The sequence below is a fragment of the Xyrauchen texanus genome, chromosome 17 (assembly GCF_025860055.1).
Source record: "Xyrauchen texanus isolate HMW12.3.18 chromosome 17, RBS_HiC_50CHRs, whole genome shotgun sequence".
In the NCBI taxonomy this organism is placed as follows: Eukaryota; Metazoa; Chordata; class Actinopteri; order Cypriniformes; family Catostomidae; genus Xyrauchen; species Xyrauchen texanus.
In genome coordinates, this window is record NC_068292.1 from 32,720,236 (window position 1) to 32,744,126 (window position 23,891).

The 23,891-nt window shown below is 38.7% G+C and overlaps 1 protein-coding gene across 7 annotated transcripts in view; it reads right to left on the reverse strand.

Annotated features, from left to right (window-relative positions):
• ptprub (protein tyrosine phosphatase receptor type Ub) overlaps positions 1-23,891 on the reverse strand; it is a 309,428-nt gene that overhangs the window by 70,935 nt on the left and 214,602 nt on the right. For all 7 annotated transcript variants that reach the window (XM_052147302.1, XM_052147305.1, XM_052147303.1 and 4 more), the window contains exons 9-13: positions 20,304-20,413; positions 15,012-15,213; positions 11,940-12,042; positions 11,463-11,736; positions 829-865 (exon numbers count right to left, since the gene is read on the reverse strand). In XM_052147302.1, the coding sequence (XP_052003262.1) occupies positions 829-865; positions 11,463-11,736; positions 11,940-12,042; positions 15,012-15,213; positions 20,304-20,413 (726 nt within the window). The remainder of the gene's footprint in view (positions 1-828; positions 866-11,462; positions 11,737-11,939; positions 12,043-15,011; positions 15,214-20,303; positions 20,414-23,891) is intronic.

Below are 23,891 nucleotides of genomic sequence, written 5' to 3' on the forward strand. Positions count from 1 at the left end.
TCACTTAACATAATAATTGCAACATTATCGTATCAGAGATATCCATATAACAACATAATGTATCACAAGATTCCTGCTGATGATTCCCATCCCTGGTTTGTTGACATCAAACAAACATACACCACTTCTAAGCTGTCCACTTTGCTCTGCCGTTTAGGGAAAATATGTGCACTTGCAACCCATATCAGAAATCTGAACACTCTTGGAAAAAAAGATCACAAATGGTCACAAGAAAGATTAGCTAGTGACCCATTCCAGAGTATTTCTCAGTGGTACAGCACAGAGAGGCTTGAGCAAGGATCACACAGACTGGCCTGGAAGAGTGGAATCAATTTGATACCAAAGCCTGGACTGATGTTAGTCTGGAATGAGGAAAAAAACAACACTGACACACACTCCACCAGCAGTAAACTGTTGGCTCCAGGGGAATCTGGAGGTAGAACACTGATGACATATATGAAAAGCTGTTGCCTCCAGGCAAATGCATTTTGAATATGTGTAGTGCAAATATTGATTTTTTCATTTTCTTTTAGGATTTGCCTGTGCAAAAGTTGCTGATGCGATGCTAGGGTGATCTGGGTGGTTGCTTTCTGGCCCAAGCCAAAATAACCTACCCGTAAGTCTCTATGTTATGTTGGTCTCTATAAAACACCACTTTAAATTCACTTTAAAACTGCCAGTATGTTCAATGTATACTCAAACATCTGCCACATTTTCCAGCCTGACCTTATACATTGGACTCTTTGCTTCACATTGTCTTTCAAAGAACAACACAGTACTTTGAAGAAGAACATATAATTTATCATCAGCATTGAATGAATGACTCACCTTTACGGGCGATGCGGATACAGTTTATCCTTGTTTCCTGTGAGAAAACAGAGAAAAGAGAGATTGTTAAGACATAGTTTCATGCTGTGGGGAATATTCAAACAGCTGAAATAATACTGCATGATACCTGATGTGATGTTAAATGGGCTCACACTGACTTTTGCTGATTCAACAACAGCATGAATGCCAGCATAAAAATACAAATACATTCAGAAATAGCACTGCATCTCAATCTCACCATGGTATTAATAGTAGTTGGTATATGCGTGTGTTTACTTAGATGTAGTTTGGGAATATATTTGTCCCTTGACTGCATTGAATTTCACTTGATCTTTGCGCAACATGATTACATTCTCATTCCTATAAATGTGATGCTACAAAAACATTAAATAAATAAATAAACAAATAAATACAAAATAAAAAACAAATATTCACTATAATGTGAAACAATAACGATATATAATACCACAAAAATATTTTATTTGAGTTTTTTCCTTCTGTAGTACAATAAATAATTAGTACATTAATGAAATTCTAATAAGAATTTTTATTGAGAATTTGAAGCAATAAAACTCAAAAGTAAAATGTTTGTTTAAGCATTACAGCAGTAAGATTTTTTGAGGCAAATGTACTTAATTGTCATGAAAATAATGTTTCAATGTAAAAACATTTTAATGGTCCAAATTTGTCCCCAAAAGTTAGCTGAATCTGACAAAACCTCCCTTTGGACTATTCAGGGAAATCCTCAATTGCAGAAAAGATTCATAATCCAAACCATTTAAAGTGGAATTCTAAATTCATTTGATTTTGTTACAATGTAATGATATCACTTTTTGATGACTGTGTTGAATTGCACTTAGACAATATTATTATACTCTTATTTCAAACATAAATGTATTAAGTTCAGCATAAGTGTACCACTTTCTCCTTTCTACAAATAAAAAAACACTTTCTTTCTTTTAGAGATAGTCTGTAGTAATATTAACTTGCTTTACATAAAATGTCTATGATATATCTGCATTTAGATAGCGTGCATGCATGCGTGTGTGTGTGTGGTAGAAAAATAGAAGCCTTTAATGTAAAGAAAACTTAATTTGAGGACAAAAGTAGCAGTAGCGATGACTTCCATCTAGGAGAGAAATATAAAAGGACCTAATTTGTTTGAAATCACAGTTGATGACAAAGTGGTGTTATGAAAACGACCTTTGTTAAATAGCGCTAATGAGATCCCAGCCAGTAATCCAATTCCATCCCACCACCTTGACAAGAAGATGCATTATCAAATTAAGATATACAGATGCTAATTTGAGCATTATGGACCAATTATGCAAATCTTCTCATCCGCAAAATGGAGTGAGAGGCCTCTACTGATACTGGGGCTAAATTACTATTTTTTTTATTGAAATCCATTTCAAGTTGCCTTGGCTCCTAAAGCCCATCATAAACTTGTATCTTTTCAGAAAACATTCAAAACGAAAGGGGGGTGGGGGGGTGGTAAGAAGTACAAAGTTACAGACAGACATGTGGATATTTAAAGAGAGTGAAAAGGGACATGCATGGATATTTCAGTCCCCCTTAAAGATCCAAATGCTTAAAAATGTCATTTAGGCCAATCCAGGCTTTACGAGAGTCCCGTCTTTATCTGCTCGAACAGCCTTCATTGAGATGCAAGTGTGCCATGGTTCCCAATACACACTCTCCCATGAGAGCATATCACAGGGATAAAGCAAACAGTGTACGTTCTCTTCTAGCACAAAGCCGGTCTTAGATGTCACAACCTTAAGACCACATAGCTCACCATGCGTTTGAGAAAAGAGTGACCCCAAATGACAGACGAGAGACAGCCAGTGAGCTTTGATCAGACAGACGCAGACACAAAGCTTTAAGCTTCCCTGCTCTATTTAATCAAATTTGTGGGAACAGTCATGGCAGCCACTGCAAAAGGGGATCTGTCAGCAAACCCAAGCTAAGTAAATGAATTATGAGCACTATAAATATCACAGACCCGGGGAGGCAGGAGTGAATAACTTATTAGAAAGCACATCCTTGGTTTAGAGTAGGAGGGAGACAGGGTAAAAGTATGGGAGAGAGAGACAGAAAGAAAAAGTGAAAGAGATGGAGAGAAAGAGATGAGTGAATCTCATAGCACCCTGCAAGAACAGGTCAAGAATGAGAATTTTACACCAAAAAATGCCTGACAGCTACATTCTTTTTGTTTCGCCCCTAAGGGCTGTTAAGGAATTGAAGGATAAAAAGTAAATAACAAAGGGCACGGAAACAACAGCCTTTTGTAAACAACCGAGCATCAAATAAAAGTATTTCTTTATACTGTAGATATTTATCACTCATAAGCAATTACTGACAACATTCACAGCTCTCTAATGGCTATCTATAATTGCTAGAATAATGGCCAAAAAAAGCAATGGAGTACTTTCTTCTTTGTACTGCTGCCAAAAGCTTTAAAGCCACTTAAAGCTATAAAGTTGGCCAAGAGGCAAAGCAAAGAATATTAGCATTGTTTATTCACATTGAGTATTAAAAAAAAAGTCTGTACACAACAACTAAAATTGGGAACAAGGGAGTACTAAATGTTAGCTTACTCTCCTGACATTCTCTTTCGTTTAGACATACAGCCGTTATAGCAGTTATTGCAGCATAAAATATAGCTGAATAAAATTAATATTTAGCTAAAGGTCGGTCAAGTAAATCTGGAGAACCCAAAGGAGCATGAATCGAGTGCTCTTTTTTCCAGAGTCAAAAGAGCGAAACCAAGGGGGAGGTACACCCCCAATGGGTTGGCTGACAGGTGCATTTTCAGTCTGTAAAGACTGAGAAGTCCTTATGGGTTTCGGCATGCATGGAGTCTGTGTCTGTACAATAGGTCAACAGACGTATTTCCTTAAAAGGCTGCCAAAACCCTTCTGTCAACGATAGGTAAAGTCCCTCCAAGTTTTGTGTCTTTGAATTGCATTTCAGAAGACTGGAATGAGCTATGCATAACCATTCCTCCAGGTACTGAGCCAAAGAGATAAACTTCCTCTAAATGTCATCCACATCTTTTTGAGGATGAGGTTTTCGAGCTGGTGTCAAATCTAAATGGACTATTAATAAATTATTTTGACTTCCACAAGCCTGAAATGCTCTGAGGTTTAATAGCGGATAATTGTATAAGGCAAGTAACTAATAACCATGAAATCAGAAGGCAAGAGCTGGAGAAGTAGACTCCTCAAGATGGCAATTGGCTTGTGTAGAGTCCCATGTGTTGTGTCCTTCATCCTTGAAATCCTTCAGTTACAGGATTGAACTAATGAGAAATCAAGCATGCCCAGAAGTGTGTTGGCATTGCAGCAGTAGCACCATATAGTACTTAGACAGACACGGGCCAGTGGGCAGCATGATCAAGCTACCATATCCAAGTGGGTCATGGATAGGCCAAGATGGAATCTGTACACTTTTTTCAAATTTTTTACATGCAGACTTATACATGCAGAAATCATGTTAAATGGACCTGAAATTATCACACTCTTACATTTACATTTATGCATTTGAGAGACGCTTTTATCCAAAGCGACTTACAGTGCATTTATTACAGGGACAATCCCCCCGGAGCAACCTGGAGTTAAGTGCCTTGCTCAAGGAAACAATGGTGGTGGCTGTGGGGATCGAACCAGCATCTCTTGTTGCTAGCTAAAACCATGATCATATTAACCCAATCATTTAAAGGTGCATTTCGTAATTTCTAGAAAGAATTGCAAAAATAATGACTGTGTTCAAACAGCTTTCCTGAACAATCTCCTGAGATCCATTGGTTAGTCAAACAGGTAGTCAAACCCCAAACCTACACAAATGGTTGAGGTAATGTTGCTAACTAGTCTAGGCACTTAAAGAAAGCAACAGGTGTGTACGACTTCATGCAGGCCTGCGCAGACCAATCGGCGCCTAACTTGAAGGAGTACATGTCGGTTAGAACTTTTTTCAAACTTTAGATGCGCCACTGCCACATCACTGTGATGTATACCATCAAAGTACAGAGAAGGAGATGGGAGACCAGCCGTCTGGCTCAGCCAGCACAGTTGTTGCATAGTGAATGAACAAGCTCTGATGATGACAGCTTATTCGCGATGACTCACCGAAGAAAACGGTGACGTATGTTTCATGGGCTGAGTTAGCAATAGCAAACTACCCATACTACTCTTATTACTTCTGCTATATTAATCTATGGCAGAAATAGTAAGAGTAGTAGGATTGTAAGCCATTACCAAGGTATTGATTCTGGCACCTTCTGTTCCACAAAACTCTCACAAATATGTGTACCCTTAACAGTACATAATTTTTATATCATACAGTGTGTTATATTTTGTTTATCATAGTAATATCCTGGTTATTCATAAAATACTATTCAAAATCGTTAACAAAATCAAATCCTTCATTGGTATTAAAATGATATAGGCTTTGATTGGACTTTCTTCTTGTACACAAAACAGGTACTGTTTTAAGCAGCACAAAACCTTTTCAGTTTTCTGGTTATGATATGTAAAAATTAAACCTCAAAACATTGCACGGTCTGCTCTCACTGATTTAGGCTCAGCACGCAAAGTGTCCACCCCTGACTGCAACCGGCAGAACTGAAAGGGCAAGGTGCATTTCAAGTCATGGAAATTAAACTATGAGGCTAACATATAGTTAGCACATTAGGCATGGGAAAAGACTAATTATTTTCATGTTGAAACAAACTACATTACCTTAAAGGGATATTGCAGGTTTAATACAAGTTAGGCTCAGTCCACAGCATTTGTGGCATAATGTTAATAACAACAAAAAATTATTTGACTCATCCCTCCTTTTCTTTAATAAAAACAATTATAAAAATCGAGGTTACAGTGAGGCACTTACAATAGAAGTGAATGGGGCCAATTTTTGGAGGGTTTATCTTCAGAAGACTTTAATTTAACAGCTGGAGGTATATGGATGACATTTATGCTGATTGTCTGTGATTTTTGTAACTTCAAAAATCGGATCACCATTCACTTCCATTTAAAGGACCTACTGAGCGGAGATAGTTTTCAAAATTTCTTCAACTTAGTTCTAGTGAAGAAAGAAAGTCATACACACCTGGGATATCATAAGGGTATGTAAATAATGAGAGAATAAAATTTTTTGGGTGAACTATCCCTGTAAAGGCAGAAATTTGAAGATTATAATTTTATAAAAACTCAGGTATTATTCGAGCTATTTAAAGTTGTTTAAATTAACATTTTTTACAGGGGGTTTTAGGGGTTTAGGGTTTGTTAACATTACATTATCATGGCAACAAAGTTGTAAAATTGACTATAACTTTACACAGAAAACGTTAAGTGATTTTATCACACTAAACGTGTTTACATGCATATTGTGGCTAAACCTTTGAAAAAGTGACTACTTTAAAATCTAAAAAACTGGTCCCCATTCATTTCCATTGTAAGTGCCTCACTGTAACACAGATTACTGCTTTGTTTAAAGAAAAGGATGGATGGGGGTCCTGGGTAGCTCAGCTACTACATGCTGACTACCACCCCTGGAGGCACAATTTCGAATCCAATGTGTGCTGAGTGACTCCAGTCAGGTCTCCTAAGCAACCAAATTGGCACGGTTGCTAGGGAGGGTAGAGTCACATGGGGTAACCTCCTCATGGTTGCGATTAGTGTTTCGCGCTCTCAAAGGGGCCCATGGAAAGTTGTGCATGGATCACGGAGAGTAGCATGAGCCTCCACATGCTGATAAGAATGCGTGGATTGACAGTCTGAGACTTGTCCTCCACCAACTGGATTGAGGTGAGTAACCACACCACCACGAGGACCTACTAAGTAGTGGAAATTGGGCATTCCAAATTGGGGAGAAAAAGGGGATTAAAAAAAAGAAAAAAGAAAAGGAGGGACGAGACAAAATTTTGGTGGTATTCAGCATAATGCCACAAATGCTGTTGATTGAGCTTACCTTGTATTGAATCTGGAATATTCCTTTAAATAAAAAAAAATATAAATGGCAGCAGATGTGTAGAACATTAGCTGCTTCTCCACCATCGAGCTGAACGGTTCTGAGCACGGTATGGAATGGTTACATTAGCATAACATAACATGGGTTCAGCACAGCATCACTATAAACCGTTCTCAGCCTGGAATTCTCTACATAGTTAGCTAACCATACTCATGATGGTTTAACTAGTATTGACGCCTACATACATTTTTCTACACAACTTTTTCATCAGGGAAATAGACTACTAGCTAATTTAAACTCAAAATACATATAAATATATATATTCTCATATACTATTTTCATATAATACTTAAAGAACATTTTGTCAATAAATAAACTTTTTAGCTAGTCTGGGAACTTGAACCTTTCTGCATGTTTGTGTCTGGTGGAAAACACAAGCCCTCAGAAAATGATGGTAAACCTATCACCATTTTCTCTTTACTTTTGCAACATGGTCCATGTCTTTGCTGTTTGTTAGCAGATTAAAACCAGGGAAAAAGCAGTCCTAAAAACTGGAATATGTTATCATCCTCCATTGCACATCACACTCGCGTCAGTGTTCACCTTTCTCCGTCACCAACACACAGATCTGTTAAGTACATTCTCCTGATTTTACTGCACCACAGAGGAAAAAGAAACTGTAGTCACGGCAACTGGCCCGGATCAGAACGAAATGGAATGGTTTTGGGATGAGAACTGTTTGGCCCGATGGTGGAAAAGAGGCTTTTGTGTTTTGTGAATGGCCGTTTAAATGTTCTGTGAGCAAAAATTCAGGTTGGCCTTAGTCGTGGATCTCTATTGACTACTGCCAGTTACAACAAACTATATTCCCATCCAATGGCAAAGCACTAATCAAATCGAATCTAATCCAATGCACTATATTAACCCAGATCTATATTTTCTTCTGACACAGCAAAATATAGAGTGCTTTCCTTCCAAGAAACTTGTTTGGCACCTGTCCCGATCAATTTATGAGCAGCAAAAGATGCCCATCTCCCCGGCTCTTTTCCAAGATCTGTCAAGCTTATGCTGTAGAGTTCATTCTCTTTCTCAGCTCCAGCCCTTCCTAACAACATAAGCTGCCAGCTGATCTATTTTTGATCAGCTGCACCTGTGCCCAATTATCCCTGTGAAATGGTTTATGCCAGCGAGAAGGTATTCCTTGTTGCATATCCTCTTATCTAGGCATGGAGGGAGAGCATGGGGGGCTGTTTTTCTTCCATTTTTCCATTTGAACAAAGCCTGAACACTAAAAGCCTGGAATGTGTTGATATTCTATAATTTATTTCAATTTTGGACAGTTGCATGCAGTATCTTCTGGGTGTGAAGAGTGTGAGGAGAAATACAGATATCCCGTAAGAACAAGCTATTATCTAATGTTTGTGTAGATCCAACTAATTGAAGATTTAGCTTCACACCATTAAAGGAATAATTTACTCACCCTCAGGCCATCCAAGATATATATGACCTTCTTTCTTCATCAGAACAGGATTTAAGATTTTTAGGAAAGTATCCCAGGTTTTTAGCTTCATCCAATGCAAGTGAATGGACACCAATTTTTGATGGTCCAAAAAGCATATTTAGGCAGCAGTTAATAGAAATGTTTGTGTGAAAAACAAATTGCTAATTAAAACATTTTTAACTTTAAATTGGCACTTCCGCCAGCTCTCAGTAGATGTTTGAATGTAACTAACTCTCATGTGAAGTACGTTATTCTGTGGTAAACAGAGCGGAACATCTGAATTCTCGCGTGAACGTGCCAACAGCGACGTGAGGCATTGAGCGTTTACAGGAAGCGATATTTTTAAGTTAATAAAGTTTTAATTACCGATTAATTTTTCACACAAAGGTTTCGATCACTTCAGAAGACATTACTTCATCGGCTGGAGTAGTGTGGATTACTTTGATACTGACTGACTGTCAAAAATTGGTGTCCATTCACTTACACTGGATGAAGCTAAAAACCTGAGATACTTTCCTAAAAATCTTAAATCCTGTTCTGATGAAGATAATTATTCCTTTAATTCTACTCTGGTTTTAGGTTTTATCTCTTGCTGTGCATACTGGAAACAATCTGTACAAGTGTGCAAGAATAACATTCTAAAAGTTAAAAATAAATAAAAACCTACATCACAAGCTTTTAAACATGATTACATTTGCTGATGTAGGGGAGAATTGGGCTAGTTGTCACAAAGGGAAGTTATAAAAAGGGTTATTTCTGTATCTCAGTCAAAAGTCCAATTGTACAAATATGTATTTTCTCTAATTTGTGAATTTTATCCTCCAAACCAAATTGTATATTTAAACATTATCAAACAATATCATAAAAGTATTTACAAAAAACTGTGCAAAATAAAACAATTGTGTTGAACGTTTACCCAGCCCTCGCTTCCTCCTTGAGAAGAAAGTCAGAGACCTTGTCACTGTGGTGCTAAAACCCAGGAATTGGAGGAAGTTATGCCGTCATGGTGTCCTCGCCCTTCGCCAAGCTGAACAAGACCCTCGCCGGCATCCACCTGAGCTGTTTGAGCTGCGCTAGGAACAGGAGCAGCAATTCCAGGTCATCCTTGAAGCTCAAGCAGAGGACCGGCAGGTGCTACGGAGCTTGATACCCCAGGGGGCTACCACTGTCGCAACCTCGGGTGCCAACCCCTCCATGATCCACTTCACGCTAGGCAAGTTGGGGCCAGAGGAAGACCCGGAGGTGTTCGTGGGTCTGTTTGAGCATACAGCAGAAGCAGCAGGATGGCCAGAGTCCCAGTAGGCAGTCCGCCTCCTGCCGCTGCTGTCAGGTGAAGACCAACTGGCAGCCCAATAACTACCCGTCGCCAACCTCCTGGGGTATCGGTACTTGATACATGCCATTTTGCAGCGGATCGCGGCCACGGCCGTAGTCGACCTGGTGGTACTGGACTAGTTGATCAACTAACTACTGAAACGGATGGCAGAATGGGTCCTGTGCCACTGCCCGCCGTCGCAGGATGAGGTGATCCAGCTGGCAGAGGACCGAGCCCTATTCTTTTCTCTCTCTCTCCCTCTCTCTCTCCTCCCTCCCCATCAAGTATTGGCTTCCCCAGCCCTTAGAGGATTCCCTGCAGGGGATATCCCTCTGGAACACTTCTCACCTTCACAAGTCACGGAGGCTGCCTGGTTGCAAGGAGAATTCTCCATTCTCAATTCTCGTGTCTACCAGGTAGTACCAATCTCATAGAGCACCATATCGAAACTTACCCGAACACACACACAAAAAAAAGTGGTTCGGGAAAAATTAAAGGCCATGCTAGATATGGGGGAAATAGAAGAATCCCACAGTGAATGGGCCAGCCCGGTGGTGCTGGTTCCGAAGAGTGATGGCTCGGGCCTGTTCTGTGTAGATTATAGAAAAGTCAATGCATTGTCTAAATTTGATGCATACCCAATGCCTCAGATTGATGAACTGCTCGATCGGTTAGGTGCGGCTCACTTTTATTTCGACACTGGTTGTGACAAAGGGATATTGGCAGATCCCCTTAACTACCATGTCCCGTGAAAAAACGGCATTTTCCACACCGTTTGGCTTACACCAATTTGTCACCCTTCTCTTTGGTTTGTCTGGGGCCCTGGCTACGTTCGAAGTCAGAGACCTTGTCACATTTACCTTAACATGTTTTTTTTTTTTTTTACATGTTTCTGAAAAGCCTTTAATAACCTGTTAAATTGCAGGTTCCATTGTGACAACTTACCCCATATAATGCAACAACATGTCCTGCTACTGTGTTAAATGAACTGTATAGTTTTTTAAGGGTATAACAACGTGGAAATGTTTCAATAGCTGTTTTTACAGTTCAAGATTTTACAGAAAATGACTTAAAGGTATAGTTCAACCAAAAATGAAAATGATCGCATAATTTACTCACCCTCATGCCATCCCAGATGTGTATGACATTCTTTCTTTTGCAAAACACAAATTAAGATATTTTGAAGAATATTTCAGCTCTGATGTGAATGGGTGCCAAAATGTTGAAACCAAAATCCACATAAAGACAGCATAAAAGTATTTCATATAACTCCAGTGGTTAAATCCATGTGTTCAAACATGATATGATAGGAGTGGGTGAGAGACAGATCATTATTTTAGTAATTTGTTGTCATCAATTCTCCTCCTTGCCCATTAGAGGGGTGATATGCAAGAAGGATGTGAATCACCAAAAACAGAAGAAGGAGAATGAGAAAGTGAAAGTAAAGTGTAAATTTATATTAAAAAAATGTATAGAAGAAAAAAAAAGACAAATATTGATCTGTTTCTAACCCACACCTATCATATTGCTTCTGAATATATGGATTTAACCACCAAAGTCATCTGGAGTACCTTTATGTTGCCCTTATGTGGATTTTGGAGCTTCAAAACTTTGGCCCCCATTCAGTTTTCTAAAAAACTTCGATTGTGTTCAGCAGTAGAAAGAAAGTCATACACATCTGGGATGGTGTGAGCGTGAGTGATTGATGAGAGAATTTTCATTTTTGGGAGAACTAACCCTTAAATAATAAACCTACTCATATAACAAATCCACTCCACAACAAATCCACTCTTTGTTAATAAGCCAAGGATTAAGAAAATCCAAGCCCTTGTTTCAGACACTTACGCCTCTGAAGTTGCTCATGGCCTGAATGTAGATGAGGTAGTTCTTCCTGGGGTCTAGGGGGCTGTTCCAGTAGCCATTGTAGGTGTGGTTGTCCCCCACAGTAAAGGGTGTGGCCTCGGGCAGGCTACTCGGTGGCAGTTCGGCTGTGTAGTAGTTTGGAGCTCCACGTGCCTGGGCCTCACCATGAGAAGTAGGAATGGGGAAGCATTCCTGAACACCGAGCTCTCTCTTCACCTTCCTGCTGGCTTCCTCCTCGACAACCACTTGATAAGTACTGTGTATATGCGCACACACACAGTGATGTATTCAATTACATGACACAACACTCAATGACAAGATGCTTTAATATAGATTGTTAATGGTAACAGTCCCTGATGGAATGCATTTTAAAACATTCTGTAATAATATAATAATAATATTATATTAACACAGTTATGACAATAATAATGCATTGTTACAGTAAATAATGCACCTCACCTAACGGGAGCGCCACGGCCTTGAGCTGGACGTAGCAGAACTGTAATGGTGCTTTCGGTCTCACTCAGGGGTGATGGCATGTCCCCATAATCAAATGTAGGAGCTTCAAAGTGAGAGTCAAAGAGAGATAAAAAGTGATTGAGAGCAATTAAAAGAAAGAAAGCGAGAATAAGTTAAAAAATAACTAACTTTCTAAAACAAAACTTCACTTAAACACTCTGTGAAGGCTTGTGGTAAACATAACAGGAACTTTCTAATTAAAAGGTGTTGTTTGGAACCTTTAAATCGTTGCCAAATGCGGAAAAAGTTTACATGAATTATTAAAACGCACAATAAATCGCTAAACATTTTAATTAGTAATCATTTGTGAGTGACGCAAACATTTTTGTCTGAAATACGACCACCCTTATTCAATACAACAAGAAACACTTCATAAGAAATTACAGCTTTTCTCCTCTAAACCTGTCCCTCTGCTTGACTTGAACTCAGGGTATAATTAAAAGGTGTCCATGTAGGGCAAACAGAGGGGAAACTAATTTAGAAGGATCTGAGTCTGGACTGCATTCTTCCTCAGAGATGGACGTGTAGAGCAATAATGCTTTCTTTAATATTAGCAGTCAATTAACACTGACGAGCAAAGGCAAACAATCTGCAAGAAATCAATGATTATGGTATTAAAAGCAGGTTGGATAAAACTGCAGCTGCAGGAGCTCACGTCAATACAAGTGAGGTCTCTAATGGCTTTCAATGCTTTGACACATCAGCTGAAAATGCAAACACAATGCTGGTATACAGATATATCATACAACTGAGAGATATAAGGGGCTCAAATATAGTATGCACTCACAAAAAAAGCATACAAGGGTTATTGTGTGCATTTATCCCCATACATAGAAACTTCAAGCACTAAGCCATGAATCTATTCTTACAACATCTATCACTGTAAAAAAAACTACATCTCCAGGAACACTGTGCCCTGAGATGCACATACTGAAGTGTTTTGGGAGGGAAAGAGCTTTCTCTCTCTCTTGACCAATTTGGGGTTTTCACTGGCCACAGTCAACATCTAGAGAGCAGTGTGGCTCATAAAATGTGGGTTTCAAATGTCTTGTGAAAATGCATCTATTTCTATTTATTCTGGGTTTTTTCTATTACAAATTACATTATCAGAATATCAATGTGAGTGGATTAAAAATAGCCCTTTTGCTTTAATGAAAACATGTACACAAGCTGGCAGGGTGCAAACCTGATCCTCCATGTTATCCCAGCCTTATTTAAAAGGTGCACTCAACAATGTTTTTCCTCATTTAAAAAGTTTTACTTCTAAAGAAATGAATAGTAATTTTGAAACATATCTATAAAATCATGACCACTCATGTGAGATGTATAGTTCAGTCATATCAGTAACCTTACAAAAGCTCGTTTATTCTACATGGGGAAGCCATGTTAGCATCACATGACAAGCTAAATACTATTTGTTTAATCTCAGTAACTGCCTTATTATCGGACATTTTCTTTCATGGGTTAAATGAATCCTGGTTTACTGTACATAATGAATTTCTACATTGGAATTGGTAACTGATAACTACTGTGTTTGAATGAAGCAGCATCCAGGGCACTAGGTGTCAGTCTAAGTCATACTTCGACATACTTCAAAAATTACTGAGTGCACCTTTAAGAATGTTACAAAAAGCATTTTGTGTGTTTTGATGGAAGCAAGGAACTCTGAACTTTCATTAACAGGCTGAAGGTCAAGGAGGACAAAAAATGCTAATTTTCTAAATACTTTTTACTTTTTAATTTCAGACATTCCAAGTAGACTTGAATCCTACTGAATACTGGCTGATATTGATTTGTTCCTTCAACACAAAATGCTCCCAAAAGAACAGAGGAAGGTCTCTATTGCTACCAATTCACAAGTCCAGTGGCAAATATGCTGAACCTGAACACCTTAACACACATCTCTTTGCATCAGTCCTGGAAAAAGGAATCCTGATTTTACATGAGCCATGTTTGGCTGAGAGCAGCATATGGTGCTGCTTTGTAAGCCAGGCCGGTTTGCGAATGGTGTCGATGACAGTGATGTCAGTTCTCTTTGAGGCGAGGGGAAATGTGTAACATCCTCGAAGAGGCGTTTGGGTTCTGAGCATCTGCTGTAATTCAGTCTCAGTATCGCTTCCTCTGATCCACACGGGAATACATAATGGCTCTTAAGCGTTGAAACTACACACACATATGCTTCAGAGATCAATAGCGCAACTGAAAAAAAGCTAAATGAACCGGAAACTCTGGAGTTTCGCAACCTGGTTTTGTTTCTCTTTGTTCCCATCAATTCAACTGCTGCCATGCATTTCAGGAGATGTCTGACTGAGATATACCCCAAATGATAGGAGCCATCAGAGGCATTTTAATCAATGGTTTATACAGTAGATCCCACCTGGCAATTCTGAAGAAGCATGCATATATATGCATTTTTTTATTCTCTTAAAGTTTTCTTTAAAAAACAATAAAAGTGTCTGTATTTTTATAAAATGTCAAATTAAAAAAAGCCTTTATACTTGAAATGAAACCCCATAATACAGTCATACAAAAACAGACAACCTTTTCTTAATAAAAATGTTTCTGCAAATCTAACACAATTCATTCAACAGCAAAAAACAAAAACAACAACAACAACAAACACATGAAACCCAATATTTACAAAGACATTTGTGGTTTGATATCCAGTTAAAATATGATATTAACGCATCTCAGCCTGAACAGGCAGATCGGTTTTCAAGTAGGTTTTTTCTCGTTATTCGGATACATGTGTCATGTCACATTAAGTGTACAATTTTATATGGAGCTGTTTGAATCTACTCGTTTCACTTACTCTTTGGTCATATAGCAAACAATATGACTTGTAGTGAAAAGTGAAATTGTCAACAGTTTTGGACAGAGTATATGCATGAATAGTTCACAGCAGCAGATGTAAAGACAGTCAAGAATACACACACATACTTGCAAGCACAAACTCCTGTACAAGCACCCACAGTGCTCCCCTCTTCCCCCCAAACCATACACACTTCTCACCAGAAATATTGGTGGTTATCTCAGTGAGAGCTGTTTGGCCGAAACCCTTGGCAGTGCGTGCCCGAACAGAGATTAGATAGGTGGTGCCAGGATGCAGGTTGGAGAACATATGATAAGTCTCATTCCTCAGCTTGGATACAGTGCGCCGTGGGCCTGGAACGTTGATCCCTGGGTCTGAAGATTCAATGCTCTGGTAGCTAATCTGTAATTGCACACATTAAGACAGTCACAGATGATTCATATTGTCATTAAATATTGCAATAGTGGTTCACCAATTTCATTTCACAACACTGTTTTGGAACTGATCATGCAATGACTCAGTGTGTGGTAACTCAGATCAAACAATGTTTTCTGAAAGGTTTGCTAACCCCAACACCCTTACTAACATTAATCAGAGTGGGCTGACAGTGATTCACACATCAAATAAAACATCTAATGTATAAGCAAAACAAGACAGCCTACTCACAACTACCAACGTAAAGCAAGTGGGCATGTTCCACTACCATGTTTACAGCAACAAAACAAAAAAACAGTGTTCCAACACCTTTTCCCCATTGAATTTCAATGGATTTTCAAATCTTTCATGATTACTGGACACATGGATTATTCCAGGTTTTACATGACAGTGTGAACCCTGAAAAATGTACTGTGGCAGAGCCATGGTACAATGATGGTATCAGTTGGTAATACCAAGGTGTTTTTTATATACAGTTTCACGGCAATTTATGATTATCATATTCACATAACGTGGGACCTACATCAACACATGGTATTACCATGGAACATGTCCAAATTACCATGATACCTTTTGGAACTTTTTAATAAGTGTTAGATATGTCATCACTACCATTTCTGACAGGCCTATAGCAAATAGGGCTAATAAACATGTGCAACCCCTCCAAATATCAATATGAATGACTGCGTTTTATCTAATATCATCTGTAAGAACAGAAAGAATAAGTCTCTGTATTTTGTTGGCCTCTGAGTCCTTTACAAACTTTGTGCTTAATCTTTCTGATCACAACCAGGGGCCTGTAGAGATTATGGCTTTAGCTGCATAATGCATGTATGTTCAAGGCACAGTTTGCTGATAGGATTTAGGAGACATTCACTGCACCTGTACCCGGCCTCTTTTTTGTGCTTCTTTAGATATGAAACATGGATAAAAGCAGTAGGGGAGGGCTGGAGGGGGAACAGTGCCCCACAAGCCTTTGGTCGATAGTGCTCAGAGAAAAGCGGACAATGCGCTAATCTGACAAAAAAATGAGAGCAAATTCTCCAGGCGTCATAAAGCTCTGTCTCGCTCTTATTATTTTGCTCTACATCTCTCTGTATGCCTGAGGAGATCAGACTGTTACAGCCATGAAAATCTGTCCTTGCCTCCACTTTACAGGTCAAGCCTTTAAATCCCCTTTAGAAAACATCCTTGAGAAGACTTTGTAGCTGTGGTCAGGGGAGGCGTTGCAGCAAAACACCTGCAATCCGGTTAGCCAGAAACTAAATGAGCTAAAACAGTACTGTTTAGGAGTATTTAAATGAAATCATTGTCATTCTTTTCAGTGCAAACAGCATCTCCTTCATATGTAAATCAGGCATATTATAAATCTTATTATGGCCTTATTATAGTGCCTTTTCACAAAACTCTGCGCCATTAACGTTGCACTATTACCACCAATGGAAAGCAGGTTGTATATTAAATATTATTACAAATACACTCAAAAAATTATTTTTTTCAGGTTGTTCAATTTACTTAATTAAAATGAACTACAAAAAACAATTCTAGAACATTTTGTCTTAACTTTATTTAGCTACGTTCTATATAATTAAATTTGAAAATTTAAGTTTACTTAATTTGAGTTTGGACTACATGAATACTTTTTGTAGCATTGATGAAACTGGGGAGGGGATTTCCATTTCCCAGCATGCTTTGCAGAGGACTGGGTGGGGTGAACAAATGCTATAACTAAGTGTTATTTTATGCATTTGTGAGTAAGATAAGAATAGGAAGAGATTTGCTCATGTTTAATGTTGTTACATTGATATTTAAAAGGATTTTTTGCTAGGCAGGAGTTTTTGGAGTTATCATTGTGGTGAAGATTGGTGAACAAGCTTAGGTTGAGGATGGACACTCACTTTCGGTGAAGTTTGATTTGAGTGCTGCTTAGCTCTGTAAGCGGTTGCTATCAAACTGACTGCAACAGTTTCACTGTCATTACACATGCTAACCTGGCACATACTAATGGATAATACAATAAATTAAGACTAACTTTTTAGATCAGTTTATTAGAGCCAATTCACCACTGAACACTTCGAACCAACCCACAAGATCTGGAATTGCATTTTGCTAATTTCATTCAGCACTAAAAATATGATTGCGTATGCGTCGTTATCTGATTTTCATACACCCTTCAGTGAATCATGTGCCAAAAACAATGCAGACAGTAAGCGCAAATAAACAAGGCAACCAGTAGCCACAACTTATTCTTAGTGAAATCCTCATGGTGTTATCGACAGGCACTAACTAAATAGGTGCATATAACAAGGAAGGGAACATCTGATGGATAGAGGTGGCATTGAAAATTTGCAACAATCTTAGTACAGCCATAGCTGAGCCGAATGACAAATCCGCGAACAAAAGCGACTTTTCCTCTTGAGATGAGACGGGTGTTTTGGAGCATGACAGTGGCAGTGTCCTCACAAATTTTTGGGAGAAGAGAAGTGACACCGAAGCAGGCAGTGTAACCAAAGAGAGATAGAGACAGAGTGTGAGTACGTTCTGGATCAGAGGAGCAGAGAGACAGATGCTGACTGTGGGAGACCTGCCACCTTTCTATCGTGGAGGCCGTATCTGTGTGCAGTGAAATTAAGATTTTAAGAATTGTTAGCTACCCTATTTTTTGGGACAAAGGAGTAAGATTTTGATTTGCTGAGGCACTTGATCTATTTATTATAATAGTACAATAATATAATGATAAAAAAAATTTGGACCACAAGATGGAGGGAATTCACTAAGAAAGAATTGTGCGTACCAATACCATAGTTTATTTGCATGCACTGTCCGGTTATTTGAGCACCCAATTTGCTAAAGGAATTATGCACATCTGGTAATGGTCCAGCCACAAAATATGTGCTGAGCACAATTTCCACAGCACATTTACCAATGTCGCACGGCAGTTCTGACTACTAGGTTGTAATGCATTAGGCTAATAGTATCTAAAATACTTAGAGTAGAGCACTGCTCCATCACTATGATCCAGAAACAATATGAATAATCCCTTTAAAATGTCTAAAGTTTCCTCATTTACCCGTATCCGGATATCTGCCCGATTACAACCTCATTTGATCTTTATTTGACGAAATATCGCTGCCACGATCAAAATCATGATTTTTTTTTCCTCCCCAACTTGGAATCCCAGCGCTCTAATCCTCGTGATGACGTAGTGACGCGCCTCAATCTGGGTGGCAGAGGATGAATCTCAGTTGCCTCCACATCTGAGACTATCAACCACGCATATTATCAGGTGGCTTGTTTAGTGCGTTACCGCGGAGACATAGCGCATATGGAGGCTTCACGCTATTCTCCGCGGCATCCAAGCACAACTCACCATGTGACCCACAGTGAGTGAACCACATTATAGCGACCACGAGGAGGTTACTCCATGTGACTCTACCCTCCCTAGCAACTGGGCCAATTTGGTTGCTTAAGAGACCAGGCTGGAGTCACTCAGCGCTCCCTGGATTCTAACTTGTGACTCAAGGAGTGGTAGTCAGTGTCTTTACTCGCCAAGCTACCCAGGCTCCGCAAAATCATGTCTTGTAAAAACAGAATTAAGTTTACTACCAGCTTTCTTTGAGCGGTAATAGCATTACATTAAATTAAATGCGATAAACTTTTGGGGAAAAAGGCAAAGTTTTGTGAATAATTGCCAGACTTTCATGAATAAGGCACAGTTTTAATTAAGCCTAATTTACATAGAAGGAGGTATGTTTGCACTGAAAAAATGGCAATGACTTAAATATGGCACAGCTCTATTTTAGCACATTTAAAATCAGACTAAGCTGGATAGTGTGTAGATATAATTATTTTCATGTTTTGCATGAAATGCACTTAATTAGATGAAATTCCATGACAAAAATATGTTGAAGATTAGAAATTAAAAAATGACTGCTTCCAAATAAAGCCTCTTTTTTAAGGGCTCTATGTTACACTGTCACATAGACAAACAACCACAAAACTCCGAATCAGGATTCCAGAAGCACCAAAATTGCAACACTCAGGACATAATTTGTTGTATTTGGCTCAGAGCAGGTAACTCGCAAAAGTTGGTGGTTTAATACCTGTAAGGAGCGAGCCATAAGCACTGTTCCCTTAAGCAAAATACGTTTTGCCTTTAATTAAAGCAAGTGGTACTCAACCAGGGGGCCAGGTCCAACTAGAGGGCCTTAGCAAACGTCCATCGAGGCTGTGAGATGACTTTAAAATAATGTATTAAATTAATCTAACTTAATTCAAATTAAACTGGGGCTGGGTGCGTTCTTAAAAGTCGAAACTTCTGATTCAGAGAAAATTAGAATGTAAACAGGAAAGAAGGGGTGACACAGCAGGTTAAAAGGATAGGGTTGGACTTGACCCTGGGATACATGAGCCATCAGCCCTTATTTATCCTAGGCATGCACACAGCAGACTGCACCACAGCTCTGACTCAACACATTTTATAATAAGTAACGATTCTAAAAGGGTGTAGGAGTGATAAAAAGTGTAGGAGACTGCATGTAGCTAACTTTTTGATTAAGATATCTTTATGGCATTTACTAACAGATGGCTGGTTCAGTAGGGACCAATTAGAGGGATGGTTGTCCTTGGTGACTTATGTGCCTCTGGCAGGATGCAGAGTTTCAGGTCCAGGCTTTAAACATAGTTACTGTATGGCTGTCACAGACTGGCTTAAGAAATGTACAGAACAACAGCAAAAACTCTGCATTTCCTTCCCACCAGACTGAAACTCAGAATTAGTCAGGGGTGGGAAAAACTCACATTCAAAGGTGTTACAAATGCAGCAAACTATCAATCCAGTCTATGAGCACATGAATGCAGAGAATCATATGTTAACTGTATGTTCATACATAATTGAAACTGGCAGTCAAATTTTAACTCATAGTGGCAAGTTTTGTTTTTCAAGGATTGTCTTTCATCGATATTTTACCTGGTAAATAACGCTGATGCGCAAGGATTCAGACTGCGTGAGAAATGGATATGACTGTGGTAAAAGAGCAGTAAAGCACATAACATACCTCATACTGCGTGATGAGGCCATTGGGTTCCACTGGCTCCTCCCACTTGAGGAAGATCATATCTTCCAAGGGGGTGAAAGTAAGAGACTCGGGAGCAATGCCACCAGGAACTATGAGAAACCAACGAGGAAGAAATTGTTCAAAGGAATGAAGCTGCAGAATGACCAAACACTGTCAGACTAGTAATGTCTCTAGCATTTACTCAAAGTGAGAGGGTTAATCCCTTTATGTCCCACAAAGGTCATCTCTCATTTTCTCATTATAGTCATTCTCATTATAAAGGTTGAGGCTTAAGCAGACCTCTAATGTTATGAATTTAATACAGAGACACATCTATTATAAGTAATATAAGTGATTAAGTACTGTAAAATAATTTTGATATGTGATATGGAAGCAGAGAGCTAAATGAGGGAGAGGGCTGATGTGAAGAGTTGCAGTAGGTAGCATAAGGGCTTTTCTGCTGTCCAGTTTTAAAAGAATGTGTCAGTCAGTGTTTAGGCTCTGGGTACCCCGCAGAAAAGTGATTGCAACACGCTTCTTAAATAAATTGTTCAACCAAAATTACGATTATGTCATCATTTACTCACCATCATGTCATTCTAAACAAGTATGTCTTTTTTTCTTCTGTAGAATGCAAAATATGAAGTGAGACAAATGTCGCTCTCTTCCATACGCTGAAAGTGTATACTGTAGTGACCAGGGAGTTGTCTAGCTCCAAAAGGACAAAAAAAAAAATTCCATAGAAAAAATATTCCTGCCATTTCAGTAACAAGACACGTGTGAACCAATGGTGTTTGCGTCATTTCGTCTAACCTTCCGCAAAGTGTCTTCACACACGACATTAAAAAATTTGAGAGCTATTGCATAGCGGAAGATTTTCGATGAATAACAACTTAAATTTCACTCCGTTGCCCCAAGGAATAGTTTATTGAAAAATGTACAGTTGTTAATTTACAGACAACAAATGCTGGGAGAAAGAAAAAGATGGAGAGACAACAGAGAGAGAGAGACAGAGAGAGAGAGAGAGAGAGAGAGAGAGAGAGAGAAAAGAACAGGGAATTGGTGCTGAGAGACAGATGAGTCTCTGAGCTCTCATTCACTGCAGCAGGAACACATCAGAGGTTTTTACACCCATTTGTGCTCTGTCACTGAGTAGACAGCCATCCTTGTTAGCCCTCAGGTATGTGCACAGCACAGGCAGTATGTATGTGTGTGGAGGGTGAGAAAGAGATAGCCAGTGGTTAAAGTAACACGCTCACTCAGATTGTGTCAAAATCGCTGACTCCGTCACTTTTTTTTATGACAGGCCGTGAAGGAAAAGAATTGCTGATTGAAGCTTCAGAGGAGGGTTGATAATTGAGCACTCTCTTTCCCCCCATCTCTTTCTCATCACACATCCTCTCTGGATGAAATGCTTGTTTTGAATTTTTCACAGAAAACGATTTTGTCCTTCAGCTAGAATTTTTGCAGTCTGCGATGTCTGGATTGAGAGCTGAAATGGGCATAAAAATCTCCCTTCTCTAGCACATGGAAAGTGCCTTGAAAGAATAATTAAAAATTCATTTCAAATCCATTTGGCAATGTCTGTGGATTTATGATGGTGATGTGGCGTAGATCTAAGAGAAATATTTTTACACAGTGCAGAAATATGACTGATGAAGGTATATTTCAATAAATATTGAATTTCTTTCAAGCTACGGAAGCTTGCAGCATTTTTTTTTTTTTTTTTTTGTTGTCTTTCAATGTAATATTTAGCTCAGGATCAGTGTGGTACTGCATATCTTTGGGAGCCCTCATGAGCCATGAGACAGGGTCCACAAGTAGTGATGTCATACTCTAGCGTTTGCATTGGTTGTGAAATAGTATTATTAATGGAGACAGACCGTGGTTTATAGGAATGTCAAAATACTATACATCGATTATTGAAAGGCACATTATATTCTTGATTACATTTTTGAGGCATCAATATATTAACATTAGTTGACAATATATTTAAAGGCCTAATTTGTGTGCTTTCAATTTACTGTCCTTCAGTTGGCCTTCAGTTTATTATAATCTGGCGTAATTGCTTTGGGAGACCACGCTGAGGTTATATAATATTTACTGAACTTAATACTGAAGGACGCGTTGAAGCCCAAAGTTGTGAATCTAGTCACCATACGCAAAATGTTTTTGAACTTCAAGAATGAACAAAGTGACATTGATGAGTTTGCAGTTTAGTGTATGAAACTGGCATAACTGGTGGAACAATTAGAGATGGCTCTGTATGTAGACTTGTATAGGATTTATTCAAGCAGTCAAACAAAAAAAAAGACAAACTTGTACCTGAAAATACATTGTGTAGGCTATATGAAAGATACATATACACAATATGGGCGGCTGTGGCTCAGGTGCAGAGCAGCTCTGCCGCCATTGGTGTATGAGTGTGAGTGTGAATGTGTGTGTGAATGGGTGATTTGGACACAGGGTAAAGTGCTTTGGTAACCTCTAAAGGTTCAAATAAGCACTATATAAGCGCAGACCATTTGCCATTTACCAATCTGTCATTCAGTGATGGATAGAGTAAATAATCTTTTTCTTTTGATAATGATTTGGGTTGAATTTAATGGAAAACTGATAATTGTGCTCCATGGTGCTGTCGAATTTTGAGCAGCCTCCAGAAGCGCAGCTGTGTACCGCCGACAAACACCGAGTGGTGTGGTGTTGTGTGTACCTTTATAGAAAATAATTGTTTCTAATTTTAGAACGCACCATGTCATCCACCGAATATTTCTGGTGTACGACCCCCTTTAAGTTAGCCTGCCACTCACACTTCACCAGTACATTATAAATCATCTGGAAAATGTTCTGATTATCGATGCGTGAAAAAGGTATCGATCCCAAGCCTAGTGGTTTAATTTACTCCTCTCTTTAATAGTTTTCTCTAGTTTTGTTAAGTTTCTCTATATTGTCAGCATGTCTTTCTAGATTGTTATCATTTATAAAATGTGAATGTGATGGGTTACTGCAAGTTAGTGCTAGGAGATTTAAAATTTGAGCCATATCAGTAAATATTTGACAGTGATGTAAATTAGAGGGAAGGGATTTAAAATCAAAAGTTCTAGAATGGAGCTTCTTTGATTTGATTTGAAGCTTCTAATCCATTAACTAATCGATTTGATACATTTCCTGACATCATTGTTTTCCAAAGTATGCTGTAATGGAGAGTTTTACAAAAAGTTTTTGGTGGAGGAAAAAGCTGTTCCAGTGAATATTCAGATGAACCAAAACCAAATTTGAGTAAAATTTTTCATCAATGAAAATCTCTGTAATGATACAAGGCGTGCTTCTACTGTGCTCGCAAATCAACAATTGGCATTGGCGCATGATCCACTAATTTCCGTGATATTAAATCAGTGTAAACACATTTATGCAGCCTCTGTACGTCTTTGAACACACTATATTTTCAACTTATATACACTTCTAAAACAGCTCTAGATAGGAACATATATACAGTATATATATATATATATATATATATATATATATTTTGGCTCATAACATCACAAGGGGGTCCCTGCATAGGGTCGGGACCCCCGCACAACGAGA